Here is a 16,565-nt window from a genome sequence, read left to right as displayed (position 1 = left end):
ACTTTGATGGAAACACATTTACTGAATAAATTCCTCGATGTACAACAAAAAAACTCACGTGACTTTTTGCCTCAACAGAGGATGTGATTGGATAACTGGAGTAACCAACGGACCAATCACGTCACAGCATCTCACACGTGCGTTTGATCATTCTGAAAGTCTTTAATCGGAATTATTCTGTTTATTTCCTCACAGCATTACATTCCCAAACACCATGACAGCGTTTGTTGCGTTTCATCTGTGCGCTCCTTTATCTTCCTGCGCTCTAAGACGCAAGTCAGTTATGATGGAGGAAAAATCCATGATCCATTTTTATTACAGATATTTTGTGGCAATTTCCCAGGAAGTGGCGGTTTTGTTCTCTTGAACACATGGGATGGAAAAGCTGCTTTATTCGCAAATGTTTTACGCAATATTCCAAGTTAAATTCTGAACTTTGAACGGAAACATAGCTAGTGATTTAGTTGAATTATGTTTGTTAGGATTGCTGGTAACATTACACCACCTTTAAAATGTTATATGAGAAAATGTTTCTGGGCATTTCATTCTAAAAAATGACTGTATTAATAAAACCTATTGCATTTTACGTCCTTAAATAAAAATTTAGTATTGTATACAATTGTTTAAAACCTATATTCATATTCTTAATCTGACGCTCATCATTTCTGAATAATGCACGACCCTGGCGGTACATAGAGATCAACTCAACGCAATTCTATAATGCATTAATGCAATTTTCAAGTAATGCATACATAATTGCATGATTCGTTGTAGTAATAATAGATTGTCCCAGTCAAAGGTATATTTAGAAGAGATTTACTGTAACTTGAACAAATAACAGAATGTTATTCAAAGTAGTCCAAAAGAGAGGCGAGAAGTGCTGATTATACTTTAGATTAAATTGAAAGTAGACTTCATGTCTGCATGTCTTTGCATGAATTTTTTTTTTTTTTTTTTTTTTTTTTTACCATTCTTGTGCTCGGCATGGGAAACAATGGCACATTCAGAAAATATTAAAGCGATCATATCATACTTTTTATTATTGATATGAATTTTTTTTTTTTTTTTTATACCCTGAGGTTTTTCATGACCATTTGTCCAGCCTCTCTCTGATCCTTTGAAATGAACAGTGTGTTTCTGAACACCCTAGGCGTCATTGATGTGTAAATGCGGGCAGTCATGTGTTGATGCACATACTGTGTACAGTTTTTCATTGTACGCCAGGCTCCTTTATCTCAAAAGATCAAGGAAAATTGATTCCTCGTCGCATGACGCCTTTGTGGAATCATTTGGATTTGCCGTAATCAACTAAACCTGATTGCATGAAAACCGATGTGTTTGCTAGGAGACTTTACTAACATGACTACAAGCGTGTCTCCTGAAAGTTCCAACCGCTGCTCCACTAACACGCTCGGCCAAGCCTTAACCAGTAACATCACGACACCAGAGCTGCCAACGGTGAGTGACATGCTCCTTCATCGATTCATCTCTCATAACTCAGGCTTTATGATTTTCACTGAAATCACCGGCTCGTCACAGACGCGGTAGAGCTCAAAGGTGCACTATGTAACTTTTGGCCCTCTAGTGGTTAAAAAAAAACTGCATGCATTTTGTTGAAGAACATTGTTCTGGATGTGCTTTGACTGTGTGTGTCTGTGCGGATGAATATGATTAATCTACTGCTCATAAAACATTCACCACTAGGCTTAAGAGATATAACCGGTTTAGATTGAAAGGATCTCAGGCTGACTAGCTGAAGACGTTACTGTAGCTTTACCCATTAATGGACACCTTACTTCCTTGAGAATAAGTTCCAACCCGGCGCTACAACAACCATAATGACATGACCCTTCACAATAATGCTTTACAATGAAGAGAGCTGCATATGACAGTTTATCTGTTCAATAAAATCCTTTACTCCTGTTGAGTGATAAAAACACCATCATCTCTGCATCGCTTTTACAACATTTCAAACCCCTCAGTTCTCGCCATCTCCAAAGCCAAGCCAATGTTGATTCTTGTTTTATTACGAGCTCTGTCGCGATCTCTTTTTGCCAGCAGACGCTCCTCTGTTTGGCGTTTGTTTTACGTTTAGTTTTTTTAGATTTTTTTTTTTACTTCATCGGAATGGTACGAATCTTAGTAAAGCACTTGCTATGAGTACACAAATAATTATGGACATGATACGAAAAGGGTAAATTGTCCTGAAAAAAAATGTGAGCTCCTCGTGGTCAAAATGACGGCATTGGAAATGAATGGGAGACGAATTTCATCTAGTGGAAACGTTTGGTACTGCATCTAAACAAAATCTGCACTGTAAAAATTTTTTAACACTCCCAAATCAAAAATTTCAATTGACCGATAACATCTCAATTTTTCAATTGGCCCAAGTGAAATTCTGTAAATTCTAAAATTAAATGTACAGATTTTCACTTGGGCCAATTGAAAAATTTAGATGTTATCGGTCAATTGAAATTTTTGATTTGGGAGTGTTACAAATTTTTTACAGTGTGACTGAAAGCTCATTTTTTTAGATATCAAGCTCAAATTTGGAACGCAACTTGTTAATATTTATAGATTTGTTTTTCTTGCAGTTTTAGAGTAAAATGTGTTTTTGAAAATATATATTTCATAAAAAAAAAAAAAAAAAAATTCAGTGCATTTTTCATATAACAAACTTTTTTTTTTCACTTTTTAAAACATTTTTCACTTTAGCAATAATCTGCCAAGTGTCGTCTTTAGTCTGTGCTCCAAAGTGTTCAAGATTTATCACAGTTTAAGTTGGAAATAATTTTTTTAGGTCTATGCTCAAAAAGTGAATAAATACAGCGTAAATATAATTTAGTACCATCAAATTAAAGAATAAAACATTTTCGATCTAAAATATAGTACATTAATTTCATTGAAATAAAAAAATTATAATTGGCGAGTGACATATATATATATATATATATATATATATATATATATATATATATATATATATATATATATATATATATATACGCAATTTCCATCCCGACAGGTCTATAATGTAAGCGCTTATAATAGACTTACCACAGTGAATCAGGGTAAGACAAAAGCATGTTTTGGAAGAAGTATTGATGATATATTGACTAACATAGTGTACCTTTTAATATGATTAGAAATAAATTACAGACATTTCAAGGAGAGACGCTTTAGGCAAAACTATTGTTTTTTTCAGGCACTGGTCAATTTTGAGACTTTGGGCTTTTTTTGCTTCCATAAATTGTCTTCTTTCAGAACTATCTGCATATGTAGATATTGATTACAATGTATATATTTAAATGCCATTTTCTTAAAATGATTTTTCTTTTCTCCTTCACTGAGAAATCTCACTGTTATTCCTGTATATACTATACATTCAGAATTTTTTTTTTTTTTTTTTTTTTACAGAGTTTGTTCATATAATTTTCATGTATTGTAATATTTTATTCTTAAAAGCCTAGAAAAAAAAAATTCTGACTGATGACCATTTTCTGATTTATGGCGTGATAAAAAGAGAAATCCCAAGAACCCCTCTGTAAAAAACTTTAACTCTAGCATTAACCTGCTTTTTTGCAATGTTTACCTTATTGTGCTGGACATTTATGCAAATGAGTGCATGTTTATTTAGATAATGCTTCATTTGCATATTTAAACATTTCGGAATGTAATACAGAACAATTGTTTGAATGTACTGTGATCAATCAACCGGGGAAAGTATGGTGAAATCCATTAGTTACTCTATTGACCTGAAGTGTCTTGCTGTTTAATTTAGAGTTGCTAGTACAAAAAAAGTTTCAATGGGGTTCTATATAGAACTCTAGGGTTCTTGACTCAATTTTAAAGAACCCTTCGAGCCAAATAGATTCTATATAAGGAGAAATGTCTTAAATGATAGCATAATACTTTCATGTTTAACGACTTACTTAAACTTTTTCTAGTGATGTTAAGGAGCTGTTTAAATCCTAAAATGTCGAATGAATTCAAATTACATTGATTAAAACCAAATCCATAAAATGATCCCATGATGGAACCTCTAAAAAGGTCTAGATATGAAGCGCCTGACAGAACCCTTTACGGTTATATATATATATGTAAGTTACTGGTTAGTGTATGATGGCTCTGTTTTGGCCTATAGTCTTGTTTCTCTGAGGCTAGTTTGAATTCATGCGTGTGTGTGTGTGTGGAAGGAATGTGTGTACCTCAAGAAGTTCATGTTTACTGGTTTATGAGAATGAATATTCTTGTGTTTTTTATTTTTCAGAGTCGCTGAGTGAGAAGTCGTCGAATCGTGTGGAAAAGTGTGTCCCCTAAAAATGAATCTTGAGGACCTTTGTGGAGTGACCTCTTCGTTTGACTGTCTCTGAAATGTGTTGTGATGGAAACTGTTTTTTTTTCTGTTTTCTGTACAGGCTACTTTGCATTTCTGCCTGTGAATAGCAAGCTTCTTAAAGCAAAACACCAAAGAACATTAACATTTGAATATAGTATGTTCCTGCTCTTCTGAAATACCATCACGCCCCCTTGTGGACGGAGACACACACACACACACACACACACACACACACACACACACACACACACACACACACACACACACACACACACACACACACACACACACACACACACACACACACACACACACACACACACACACACACACACACACACACACACACACACACACACACACACACTGCTATGACCATCACAGGCTGATGGGAAATGTGCTCACACTGCAGAGTCAGACATCTGTATGATGAAATGTAGAAACCATATCGATTTTTCTGTTGTTGGTAATGTTTAAAAAAATAAAAGGGTGAATCTCATAAAATCATTTTACTGTCCAGGAGACATTTCACCCCAGAAGCAGAAGAGATTGGATAAATTATATTTTGCATTAAAAAAGCCTTCTTTTTTTTTAAGAACCATTACGTTTTTTTGCATGCTTTTGCAATGGTTTTTTCTGCATTATTGTAATGAGAATATAATTTCGATTTTGCGGTGAAGTGGGACTTTGACAGGGTTTCGTGCGATTCACCCTATGGCTTTTGTAATATCAATAAAGAGCCAAATTTGATTTAATGTCTGTTGTAGCATCATTTCTTCTGATACACCGCAACTCCAAACAAAAATAAATGTTTCGAATGAATTCCCTTTAGTTAAAGTGGTGAAAATCAAGCTTTTAATGTTGTTTATATGTCTGTGTGGTGTTTAAAGACAAACCATGTACAAATTCATAAGTCGACACCATTGCTGAGTATTTTCTCCTTAAAGGGATAGTTCACTTTGAAATAAAATTTTGGTATGTTTTAGCTTACCTCAAGGGCATCCAAGATGTAGGTGTCTTTTTTTCCGCAGTAGTTTCAATTTTGATATTTTTAGGTCAAACCGTTCTTGTCTGTCAGTCATATAATGCAGGTCGAAACAATTCCCCATCGTAAGTACACATTGATGGCCTAAGACACGAAACGAGCGGTTTGTGTGAGAAAACGAACAGTATTTATATCATTGTTATCTCTTGAACACAGCCGCGTCCAAATGATCTGACGGCGCGGGCGGGTATAGATATATACATAGATCTCGCCTTGGCTACTGCAGTTCATTGGAACGAAACCGTAGCCAAGCGACATCTAGTGTATACATCTATACCCGCCCACGGGCCCACGGGCGGGTATAGATGTATACACTAGATGTCGCCTTCGCTACTGCAGTTCATTGGAACGAAACCGTAGCCAAGGCGACATCTATGTATATCTATACCCGCCCGCGCCATCAGATCATTTGGACGTGTGCTGTTTTCAAGAGATAACAATGATATAAATACTGTTCGTTTTCTCACACAAACCGCTCGTTTCGTGTCTTAGGCCATCAATGTGTACTTATGATGGGGAATTGTTCTAATTTGGACTCTGTGCTTGTGTTTTGAGACAGTGACCGTAGACCTGCATTATATGACTGACAGACAAGAACGGTTTGACCTAAAAATATCAAAATTGAAACTACTGCGAAAAAAAAGACACCTACATCTTGGATGCCCTTGAAGTAAGCTAAAACATATCAAAAATTAATTTCAAAGTGAACTATCCCTTTAAAACTGCAGTGAATCAAAGACAGTCTCAAAAACACGGTTTGAAATCGCTGGTGTTTCTGACGTCACAAACTACCTTGTAACCAATCAGATCAACGTGTGATCGACAACCAGTGGATCTCTGAGCTGGTGTGAGTGAGTGGAGGCGGGGCTCATTTGCATATTCATAGAACCGCGTATACTAAATGAGGCAAGGGTGTAGAGTTACATTCAAGCTATTTAAAGGCATGAAAAACTTTTAAATATATAATTTTAGTGATCAAATGTGAGTTTTAAGGGATAAAATAGACTACAGGGGGATTTTAAAGCCCTCTTTGAGCTGAGACAAAGACTTGGTAAATGATGAAGACTGCAGATAGCGTTGTGTGTGATTGTTTATGCTGTTGTGTTTGTGTCGTAGGGTTCAGCAGGAGCAGCTGGCTGCCATCTTCAAACTGCTCCGAGAAAACCAGGACACATTCGGAGAGATGACGGAGGGAGACATGGAGGACCAGCTCAAACTTTACTCTCTTTAGTCTGAACACACACACACACAGTTTCATATAGGACAGAATATGGGCTTGTCACACTGCACTTGCCCCTGAGTAAACATCTGTAGCACTCATGTTCTGTTTAAATTGACACTTTTATGCTTAGGGTCAAGGTCGTTCCAGCTGTGTCAAAGTAATAATGTGAGTTGAGGGTTAAGCGGTGTTTCACTCTTGCAAAACTTTCAACCGGAAGATGATAGTGTGAAAAGTTCAGCTTGATCTCCTGACTTTTTCCAAACATGATCACGGTTTAAAACACTTTCTGTGTGAGACGCAGGTTCTGTTCAGCTGACATGGTCGTGAGACCACTGCTTTTTTATTCATATTACTCGTATTTTAGTGCATGAATGGGGAATGTGAATAGTCTGCATTAGCATTCTGGTTGTGTTGATATGAATTAATGAATCATTCAAATCTATTATACAGAATGCAAATGGAATATTCGTACTATTTTACTATGTTGCAATTTCTAAGTAGATTATTATAACTTGTTTGTTCATATTTACTTGAATATATATATATATATATATATATATATATATATATATATATATATTATACATATTAAAATAGTATTTGTTGTTCTTGTATTTTCCCTCAGTTATTGAGATTGTTCTCTTGTAACTGTGTTGGGGAAAGTTATTTTTAAAGCGTCCAATACAAGCGCAAGAAACGCTCAAGTTCGGCTCTGCAATATTTAGAAAATGGAAGTAGGAGTATCTGGTATAGAGAAACTGGAGAGAGAGAGGTTTTGTTTTAGATTATTTCTGCATGTTTGATGTATTAAAGGCATTTGCCCATAGGTGTGTGTTTTTAATCAATCACAGTCCGTGTTGTGCAAGAAAACAAGTGAGTCTCTCCACCTAAAGACGGTCCCCCTGATACTTGTTCAGGCATGTCTTGACTTGTCTAGGCTTGTTCAAGCAGTAATAAAGTTAAACATAAAGATACCCCCATGGGGGACTCCCTTAAAAAGTCACTAATTGTGTTACTTTTATCAAAAGTGCTTTTTAATATAAAAACAGAGCTATTTTTGGCCAATGTAAAGGCTCTTTCACACCAAAAGTGAAGGCTGAAGGAAATGCTAATTCACACCTGTACAGTAGAGGGCGCCACTCCAACAAACCGTTCAGTGGTGCTGCTGTTCTGGATCGCAGGAGAAGAAAGGTCAGCACTCTTCAGCAATAAACAAAAAAAATTTGATGGTAACTTATTTTTGCTTATTAGTATGGTTTAATTGGATCATCGAAGGTCAGCAGCAAAGACATTGCTTAATAAAGTGAGATTAAATGCATAAAGTATATTCTTATTTTTTTACATTTTAATTGCAGGTTCAAGTAATCTTTTTTTATTCCTTTTGAGGAATAGCCTACTGAATCAGTTTTAGTGCAAGTGAGATGAGTAAATTTATTCTCACATTAGCCTAGAAGTACAATACCCATCATGTTTACACAGCGGCAGCGCATGCCATTGCAACTCGCTTAAAAGTAAAGGCCTATTTAAGCCTGTTTTATGCTTCTGCGTCGAACTGCCGCCGTAGCTACGTCGTAGGCTGTGTGTAGCGCGCGTACCCTACGGCGTACCCTGACGTGCACCTCTCCAAAAATGTAACAACGCGTCAATTCTACACGGACACAAGCGCTGTGATTGGTCTGCCAGAACCCCTCCCTCGGGGTTTCACATGCTCCCTAGGTGCGCGTCAACGCGGACAACAACACAGAAGTATAAATTAAAACAAACACGTTGCCTACGGCGTATAGGCTCCGGCGTAGGTCCGACGCAGAAGTATAATGAGGCCTTAAAGGAATTGACGCGTTGTTACATTTTTGGAGAGGTGCACGTCAGGGTACGCCGTAGGGTACGCGCGCTACACACAGCCTACGACGTAGCTACGGCGGCAGTTCGACGCAGAAGCATAAAACAGGCTTAACGCGTTACTTTAGGCTAGGCTATGGGACCCATTTTTCAAGCATAAATAAACATTTGTTTTCATTGTTGATGGGTTTTCTGAAACAGACTGGATAACAGCCAGCATTCAATTATTATAAAACGGTTTTAACCCGAGAGTAATTCAGTGTTAAAGTCCAACTGAAATCAAAATGGACCCTATTTACTTTGTTAGCGCATATTACTAGTCTTGTGGTGAACAATTAATCCGTGCAAGTTAAAACACGGAAAAAAAATGTTTTGGCTTCGTAATCTTTAATCAAAATCTGAAAATGCCCCTCCTCTCTGCCTTGGAGGACCTTCCCTGATGACGTATGCTTGACGGCTTGGGTTGAGAAAGGCTTAACCACTCCCCTCAAACCGTTAGTCTGTAATGAGCGAGAGATGGAGATGGAGGAGCGCTAGAGTAAAACCCTGCCCTCTGTTCAATATTCCTTTTCACTGGGAAATATGTCACAGCACTGGAGAAAAGTCGTTTGCAACTTCCGGTTCACGCGGACTTTAAGCGCTTTTGGTAGGACCCCCACTGTGCTGCACCAAAAAGCTGGATGCCAACCGCCGTAAAATTGGATAGAAGAAGAAGAAGAAGGACCCCCACTGTGCTGCACCAAAAAGCTGGATGCCAACCGCCGTAAAATTGGATAGAAGAAGAAGAAGAAGAACCCCCACTGTGCGGTTCGTCGGAAAACCCCCCACTTCTTGCACGTGTGCCTTGCAACGCCCACATTTTGGGCGGATGGTTTAAAAACATTTGTTGCGAGAGAAGAGCAGCACAACGCATTGTTACCATCGCCTGAGCACCGACCCATCGCGCACTACTGCGACCTAACTTACCATCGCTAAAATGGGGACCAACTTAAACGGTATGCATCGTTTATTTTAAACATTAGTAAGACATAGGCCAATTCATCTATGAAAAAAGTATAAGATTGACGTGGCTTTCACATGCAATTTAACGTCAACATTCGAAATCGAATTGGAATTCGATCCGCTGTTTCGTTATTCTAAAGAAGATGTTTTATTCTCATTACCCAGCTGACGGAGCTCTTCCTCTAATCGGCGAAGACAGTGCAACTATTGGTAAGTAGCCTAATTTAGACCTACACATTTGCTTTTCTCGTAGCTTGTGTTAGAAACATCTCTCTTTCTCTCATCTCTTAACTTACTGTCTCATTCTCCGTGTGTTGACGCTGTCTCACAAAACTTTACAATGTGGGGGAACACGTGGTAAATAGTATTGAGATGTTTTGTTGTTTGTTAAAAAAGAAGCAAAAACAGCGTTTGGTCGAGAGAAAAGTAGCTATCCAAACGAGGCAGTGAAAACCAAAGACTCTAATAAAAATCTTTAAAGTTAAACAGTGAATCCGACGGATAAAAATAAGTATGACAAACCTAATTTCGACTGATCTAACTATGCTCTACGTTACAATGATCAATTACAACGATATGTGGAAAGTATGAATACATTCTTGATATCAGCAATTCAATTTTCTCTAGTTAAAATGTAATTCTTTATATCAATGATGACATAACTCGTCTTGATGTCAATTAAATTACTAGTAAAAACTACAATACTTGATATCTGTAATTTTCACTAGTGAAACATCATCATAAGCTGATTAAATTCAGTTGTTGATATCAAGATTTTATTTCTTATTAGTTGAAATTCACATTTCAGAAACAATGCTTAGAAAAATCTTATTTTTTTTATATCAGTAACTACTTACTAGTAAAAATATAAATTCCTGATATCTAGAATTACATTTTCACTCTTTGAAATGCTAATTCTTGATATCTAAATGTATTTCAACATGTTACAATTTTGTTATTTCTGATATCAATAATAAGGAGAGTAATTTCAGATATCTAAAATGGCTTTCAATCACATTGCCGATATCATAAATTAACATTGTCACTAGTAACAAAGTGATTACTGAAATCAAAAATAAAGGTTTTTACTAGTAAGAATTGTATTTCTGATTATGTGAATTGGAATTTCAACAAAGCAGGAAATCAATTCTTTGATATCAACAACTGAGTTTGATTGGGGGCTTATGGTGATATTTAACTAGTGAGAATTATAGTTTTGACTAGTTGATATTTAATTCTTGGTATCAAAAATTGCCATTGTTACTAGCTAATAGAAATTTAATTCCTGATATCAAGAATTCAATTCCTGGGAATGAATAAAAGTCAAAACGGCTTGCCATTTATGCTACACGTAATCGCGTTTTGAACATTTACACCTAAAGTCTGCTGTGTGCCAACTGAGTGCCGGTGTCTTTATCTAAAGCAGTGGTTCCCAATTCCAGTCCTCGTGACCCACTGCTCTGCACATTTTGTATGTCTCCCTTATTTAACACACCTGAACCAGATCATCAGCTCATTAGGAGAGACTCCGTGAACTGAACTGAGTGTGTCAGATAAGAGAGACCTACAAAATGTGCAGAGCAGTGGGTCACGAGGACTGGAATTGGGAACCACTGATCTAAAGCATGGATGAGAATTATCCAAATGGGGGGCATCTAACACACACACACGAGAAGTAGATAGACCACTGTTTACGACATCATTCAGGACAATTCATGCTGTGCCAGAAAACAAGACGTCTGGTAAAGAGTCTCTGGCTCTTTGAAATCAATGATCCTTCCCTCCAACTCGTTTACACCTAATGCCTGGTCGAATGTGCTTTATGTTGTGGGGGTAGGGATCTAAAACAGAGATTGTGAGGGGGGAAAGAGTAAAATGACCTTTAATTATACTCAAAAACAACCAGCTTTATATTATCTTGTTTCACTTGGGTGTATAGAAGAATGTGTCTGTGCTCAAATACATGCAGTTTTACAAAAAAATGTAATACATCAAAGATATTCTTCTCTATAAGAATGTCTAAAAATCCACAAGATGTTGTTTTAACAAACAGGGATGGTGTTTCTAAATGACATAATTGGGGGAAAAAATGGAGTGGCATATAAAACAATTGTTTTGCATTTATAATTAAGGTCCAACCAAGCTCTTACCTGCTGTATCCAGGCTGCATATGAAAGAACATATCTCTCTGTTTCGTGTCTTAATCTTTCTGCATGTCTATATACCGGCAGTGATCATCATAACATAGCCTATACTTAGCAATGGACGCTTTTGAAACACCGCTTCGTGAAGCTTCACAACATTTGCAAACTTACAGAGTTATGTGAATTCTGCTTCGTTAAAGGGATAGTTCACTTTGAAATTAATTTTTGATATGTTTTAGCTTACCTCAAGGGCATCCAAGATGTAGATGTCTTTGTTTCCGCAGTAGTTTCAATTTTGATATTTTTAGGTCAAACCGTTCTTGTCTGTCAGTCATATAATGCAGGTCTATGGTCACTGGCTCAAAACACAAGCACAGAGTCCAAATTAAAACAATTCCCCATCATAAGTACACATTGATGGCCTAAGACACGAAACGAGCGGTTTGTGTGAGAAAACGAACAGTATTTATATCGTTGTTATCTCTTGAAAACAGCACACGTCCAAATGATCTGACGGCGCGGGCGGGTATAGATATATACATAGATGTCGCCTTGGCTACTGCAGTTCATTGGAACGAAACCGTAGCCAAGGCGACATCTATGTATATATCTATACCCGCCCGCGCCGTCAGATCATTTGGACGTGTTCGTTTTCTCACACAAACCGCTCGTTTCGTGTCTTAGGCCATCAATGTGTACTTATGATGGGGAATTGTTTCATTTGGACGTGGGGAATTGTTTTAATTTGGACTCTGTGCTTGTGTTTTGAGACAGTGACCATAGACCTGCATTATATGACTGACAGACAAGAACGGTTTGACCTAAAAATATCAAAATTGAAACTACTGCGGAAACAAAGACATCTACATCTTGGATGCCCTTGAGGTAAGCTAAAACATATCATTAATTTCAAAGTGAACTATCCCTTTAAGTCATAAAGGCTTTGAAATTTGAATGGTTTGCCACTAGGGGGCGATGATCCCACGAACCAGTGCCTACAGAACAGAAGTGCTCAAAAATAGTTTAAAGGGGGCCAGATTATATGTTGTGGACACACCTGGGGGCCGGATTCTTCTTCAGGTGGAATTTTTAAACGGACTGAATATTTTGTAAATAAAAATGTCTGGAATCTGAATATAAATCACTGAATTTTTTTTATAATGAAATGTGATTTTTTTTTTTTTTTTTTATTACCAAAATTTTTTTTTTTTAAATGTTCATTGCTTAAATATCACTTATTCCTGCCACCAAAAATGCAAACTTTTTTTGCAAACAAAAAAAGTGTGATTTGTTTCAAAGACATTTCTTATTAACTTACTTCCAAATCTATTCATGTTGATACTAGCATGTCACATAATGACCGTGATTTAATTTTTAGTTAGATATTTTTTACATGAGGCTCATTTTAGCTTTCTTGATAGCAATTTGGTGATAAGAAAGATCTAAGTGCATAATATTAATCTTCTCTTTAAGATGGGCAACACAACAGTGCTATAGTGGCCTTAAATGATAGCCTTTTTTTCTCTTGACAGTGATCAGCTACACAAGATCATCAAATTACATATATTATACTATTTTAACCCTATAGTATTTTAGTGTTTAGGACATTTTGTAGGACGGCCCCTCCATGCGGAGCGTGTGCACTGCTTCTTTAAACTGCTTAAGATGTTATTGATTTAAAGAATAAGGTTGCTGATTTTTAACCAGCTTTGTAATGTGACTGTCGGTTGTATCTGTAAATTAACAATGTGTACATTTCTTTGTGTTAACTGCATCCAGATATCCCTGTTTGTTTCCGCGATGCCATTTTGCATAATTTGCATTTTGACGGCTCCAGGGCTTTTATGAACTTTAATTTTGGAATTCCCGCTCACGGAAAGGTTCGACAGAGGGGTGTACGCCACAGCTCTCTTTCTGTTTCCTCTAGTCATGTAGCTCCAACTTCAAAATCACATTTCTACTGCATAGACAGCCATGTTTTAATTAAAAGCCCATCTTTACCAGCAGTGAATTAGCTTTTTTAAACATTGGAGATCAACTAATGTTACCATCGCCTGAACAAAGACTTGTCTTACTATCATGACCTGTAAATAACCAACACTAAAATAACCAGCGTTTACAGTGTATAAATCATTTGTTTAAACATCAGTTAAAATTGGAGTTTGACGGCTTTCTGGAACAAATATTAGCTCCTGTCACGCCGAAATCCCAGTAAATTACTGTAAAATTACCTGAATGACTTTTGCGGTAAATACACAAATGTGCTTTTCACACAAGCAACTGAGTTTCGTCTTTTTACCGGTAAGTTACCAATCGCACATCGGTACCCAAATACCGGTAAACTCTGTGATGTCAATCATTGGAAATGGCCTTTAAATGCTGCACCGTTTTCTTCATCCATCTGGAAGAGAAGTGCTTCAGGCCCTGTTTACACCTGGTATTAAGATGTGTTTTGATCGATCGGATCACAAGTGGATGACGCTAAATACAGGTGTAAACGGGGTCGAAAACATTTTGAGCTTGTCCACTTCCAGAGGTAGTCAAAAATGCATTTGACCGGATTGCTTTGGTCATGTGGTCTAATGCGTTCAAACAGCCACAAAACACTGTCTTCTCTCCGCCTACTGACATAATGAGTAAACAATATGGGAAGAGCGACCCGAGTTCGGTTTGAAGATGAAAAACGTACCAAGCACAATGTTCTCTCATCATTCCTGATTTCTAACACACACTCACAGCGTTCGCCTGGTCTTGCGGCTGTCAGAGCAGAAACGAAAGCTCATGTTCTCCGTGTGTTTTTCAGTTGTCTCCCGTCATGTTCATATGTAAATTGCGAGAGCTTTTTTGTCCATTAGATCTAAAGATCTGAAAAAAAAACATACATTTAACCGCTCATAGACCCTCCACTTGAAGAAATCAGGGCTGAAGTGGTTGAAAGTGGACAAAAGAGACTGGTGTAAACACCAGGTGTAAACAGGAATGTGTCTCCCTCGTCTACTTGTGATCCGATTGACCAAAACGCATCTTAATACCAGGTGTAAACAGGGCCTTAGATTCATTATCTGTCCAATTTGACAACAATTTTTGTTGTCTTTTTTTATTTATTTTTTACTTCTGAGTGACAGGCTAAGGGGATGATCAATACGGTTCAGGGACAGGGAACTACGTCATCACGTTGAAAGGTTGCGCCGGCAATACTATTTGAACTACTATTCATATTCACTGAATACTATTACTATATATATAATAGCAAACAATACTATTTGAACTATCCTCCTACGAACGGTCGCATTGTAAACAGTGGGGCGGTACTTCTACCGGCGCCGGCGTGACCTTTCAACGTGATGACGTAGTTCCCTGTCCGTTTGTTGATCAGCTCAATCCGAACTATTGAAGGTAAAAAGTGTATAAATTATATATTTTTTTGAAAATGACCTATCGTTTCGCTAGATAACAACCTCTTCTTCAGCTGTGTTCGCGTACAGCCCGTTTAAACACTTCAAAGACTTTTGAAACTGCATTGATTTGGACTTAAAAACGATGGTAACCAATGAAGTCCATTGTTAGAAGAAAAATCCAGAAATGTTTTCCTCAAAAAACATAATTTCTCTCCCACTGAGGAAAGAAAGACATGGATATCTTGGATGGCATTGGGGTGAGTAAATTATTAGGAAATGTTCATTTTGGGGTGAACTAATCCATTAATATAGTATGCAATAGTAAGCTAACTGCAGAGCCTCAGTGATGATGAAGGGAAAAGAAGGCAGGGTTTCGAGCGCGAGAAGCGGCGCAACAGTCTCACGTCAATCTAGCGCATGTTTACGAAGAAAAAAAACGTTAAAAGCAAAGGGACTTTGCGTCAGCGCGTTCGGACCTCGTACGTGCTCATACCGCTAATCTTCATTCTTTGTTCACACACAGCATCATACCGGTAATTTACTGCTAATGTAACAACTTCTCATACCGGGAAATCGGCAGAACCAATTTATTTAGGGATGCACTGATATAAAAATTTTGGCCGATACTGGTAACCGATAATTCTTTATATATTGGCCGATAAATCTAAATCCAAATTTTTTATAGAATTTTTTGAGAGCCGGATTACAAAAACAAAAATCGCACCATTAAAATCCATGTCCCAAGCACACAATTATAATGATGTTCTCATTATAATGTTATGTAGCCTATATGACAGATCTGCGCTGCACATGTTGAACTGAACTGTATTTTCCTTTTTTGAAGTGATTCCAATCATATTTCAAGCAGTTCAAAAACACCACGGCGAACAGTTTGATCTGAAGTGTCTCAGCTGAAGGAAATAATCCATTATTTATCGGCTTTAATATATAGATCAAATTTTCTTATCGGGCTAATAACGATAACATTAAAAATGAACATATATCGACCAGTACCGATATGGTGGCCGATATATCGTGCATTCCTATATGAAACGTAAATTTATTACCGGTATTTATGTCCTGTTCACACATGATCTCTTAACCAGTAAAGACTGCAGGGCTATTGGAAGCCTATTGTTCCCCTATAGTTTTCTTTTAAGCCCTTTTTAATAGGCTACACAACCTGCTAAACGAGGGTTGTTTCTGTTTTCAGAGGCTCGTCTTCTAACAGGCGGCAAAGAGGACACAACTCAAGGTAAGCTTGTTACGCCACCAGATGTCCCCGGGTTGTGTGTAACTGAAAAAGCAGCCGCCCCGAATAACCTCATAACCGAGGCATCGGTACCTTTGAGTGGCGATAACAGCGGGTCCACACCCTGTGACGAAGGTGTAGCTGTGACGCAACGGGATTCACCACAGGCTACAACAGCCCCAAATCTTGAGCCCAAGTCCAACGGGACCTCGACATCTGGGGAAAAGCGGAAGAGGGAATCAGAAAACCCCTCTGGGATTCCGGTCAAACGTCGTTTGAAACTGTCGGAGGACACAGAGAAAGAAAGTATGTATTACTAATCCG

General features: G+C 37.6%; 2 protein-coding genes across 4 annotated transcripts in view; both read left to right on the top strand.

Annotated features, from left to right (window-relative positions):
• The window catches only part of LOC311293282 (uncharacterized protein), a 35,300-nt gene extending 28,418 nt beyond the window's left edge, over nucleotides 1-6,882 (top strand). Inside the window, exon 5 of one of the 2 annotated variants that reach the window (XM_084413434.1) lies at nucleotides 6,501-6,882. In XM_084413434.1, coding sequence (XP_084269560.1) covers nucleotides 6,501-6,615 — 115 coding nt within the window. In that variant the 3' untranslated portion in view covers nucleotides 6,616-6,882. Of the gene's footprint in view, nucleotides 1-4,270; nucleotides 5,090-6,500 lie in introns of those variants that run through there. The other variant, XM_084413436.1, reaches the window with a different exon arrangement.
• The window catches only part of LOC311293306 (uncharacterized protein), a 59,465-nt gene that overhangs the window by 41,830 nt on the left and 1,070 nt on the right, over nucleotides 1-16,565 (top strand). Inside the window, exons 1-4 of one of the 2 annotated variants that reach the window (XM_084413471.1) lie at nucleotides 8,600-8,712; nucleotides 9,232-9,440; nucleotides 9,613-9,657; nucleotides 16,203-16,547. In XM_084413471.1, the coding sequence (XP_084269597.1) occupies nucleotides 9,422-9,440; nucleotides 9,613-9,657; nucleotides 16,203-16,547 (409 nt within the window). In that variant the 5' untranslated portion in view covers nucleotides 8,600-8,712; nucleotides 9,232-9,421. Of the gene's footprint in view, nucleotides 1-8,599; nucleotides 8,713-9,231; nucleotides 9,441-9,612; nucleotides 9,658-16,202; nucleotides 16,548-16,565 lie in introns of those variants that run through there. The other variant, XM_084413470.1, reaches the window with a different exon arrangement.

This window comes from Rutilus rutilus (assembly GCF_951802725.1).
Source record: "Rutilus rutilus genome assembly, chromosome: 1".
In the NCBI taxonomy this organism is placed as follows: Eukaryota; Metazoa; Chordata; class Actinopteri; order Cypriniformes; family Leuciscidae; genus Rutilus; species Rutilus rutilus.
This window is presented reverse-complemented; position numbering and strand designations above follow the sequence as displayed.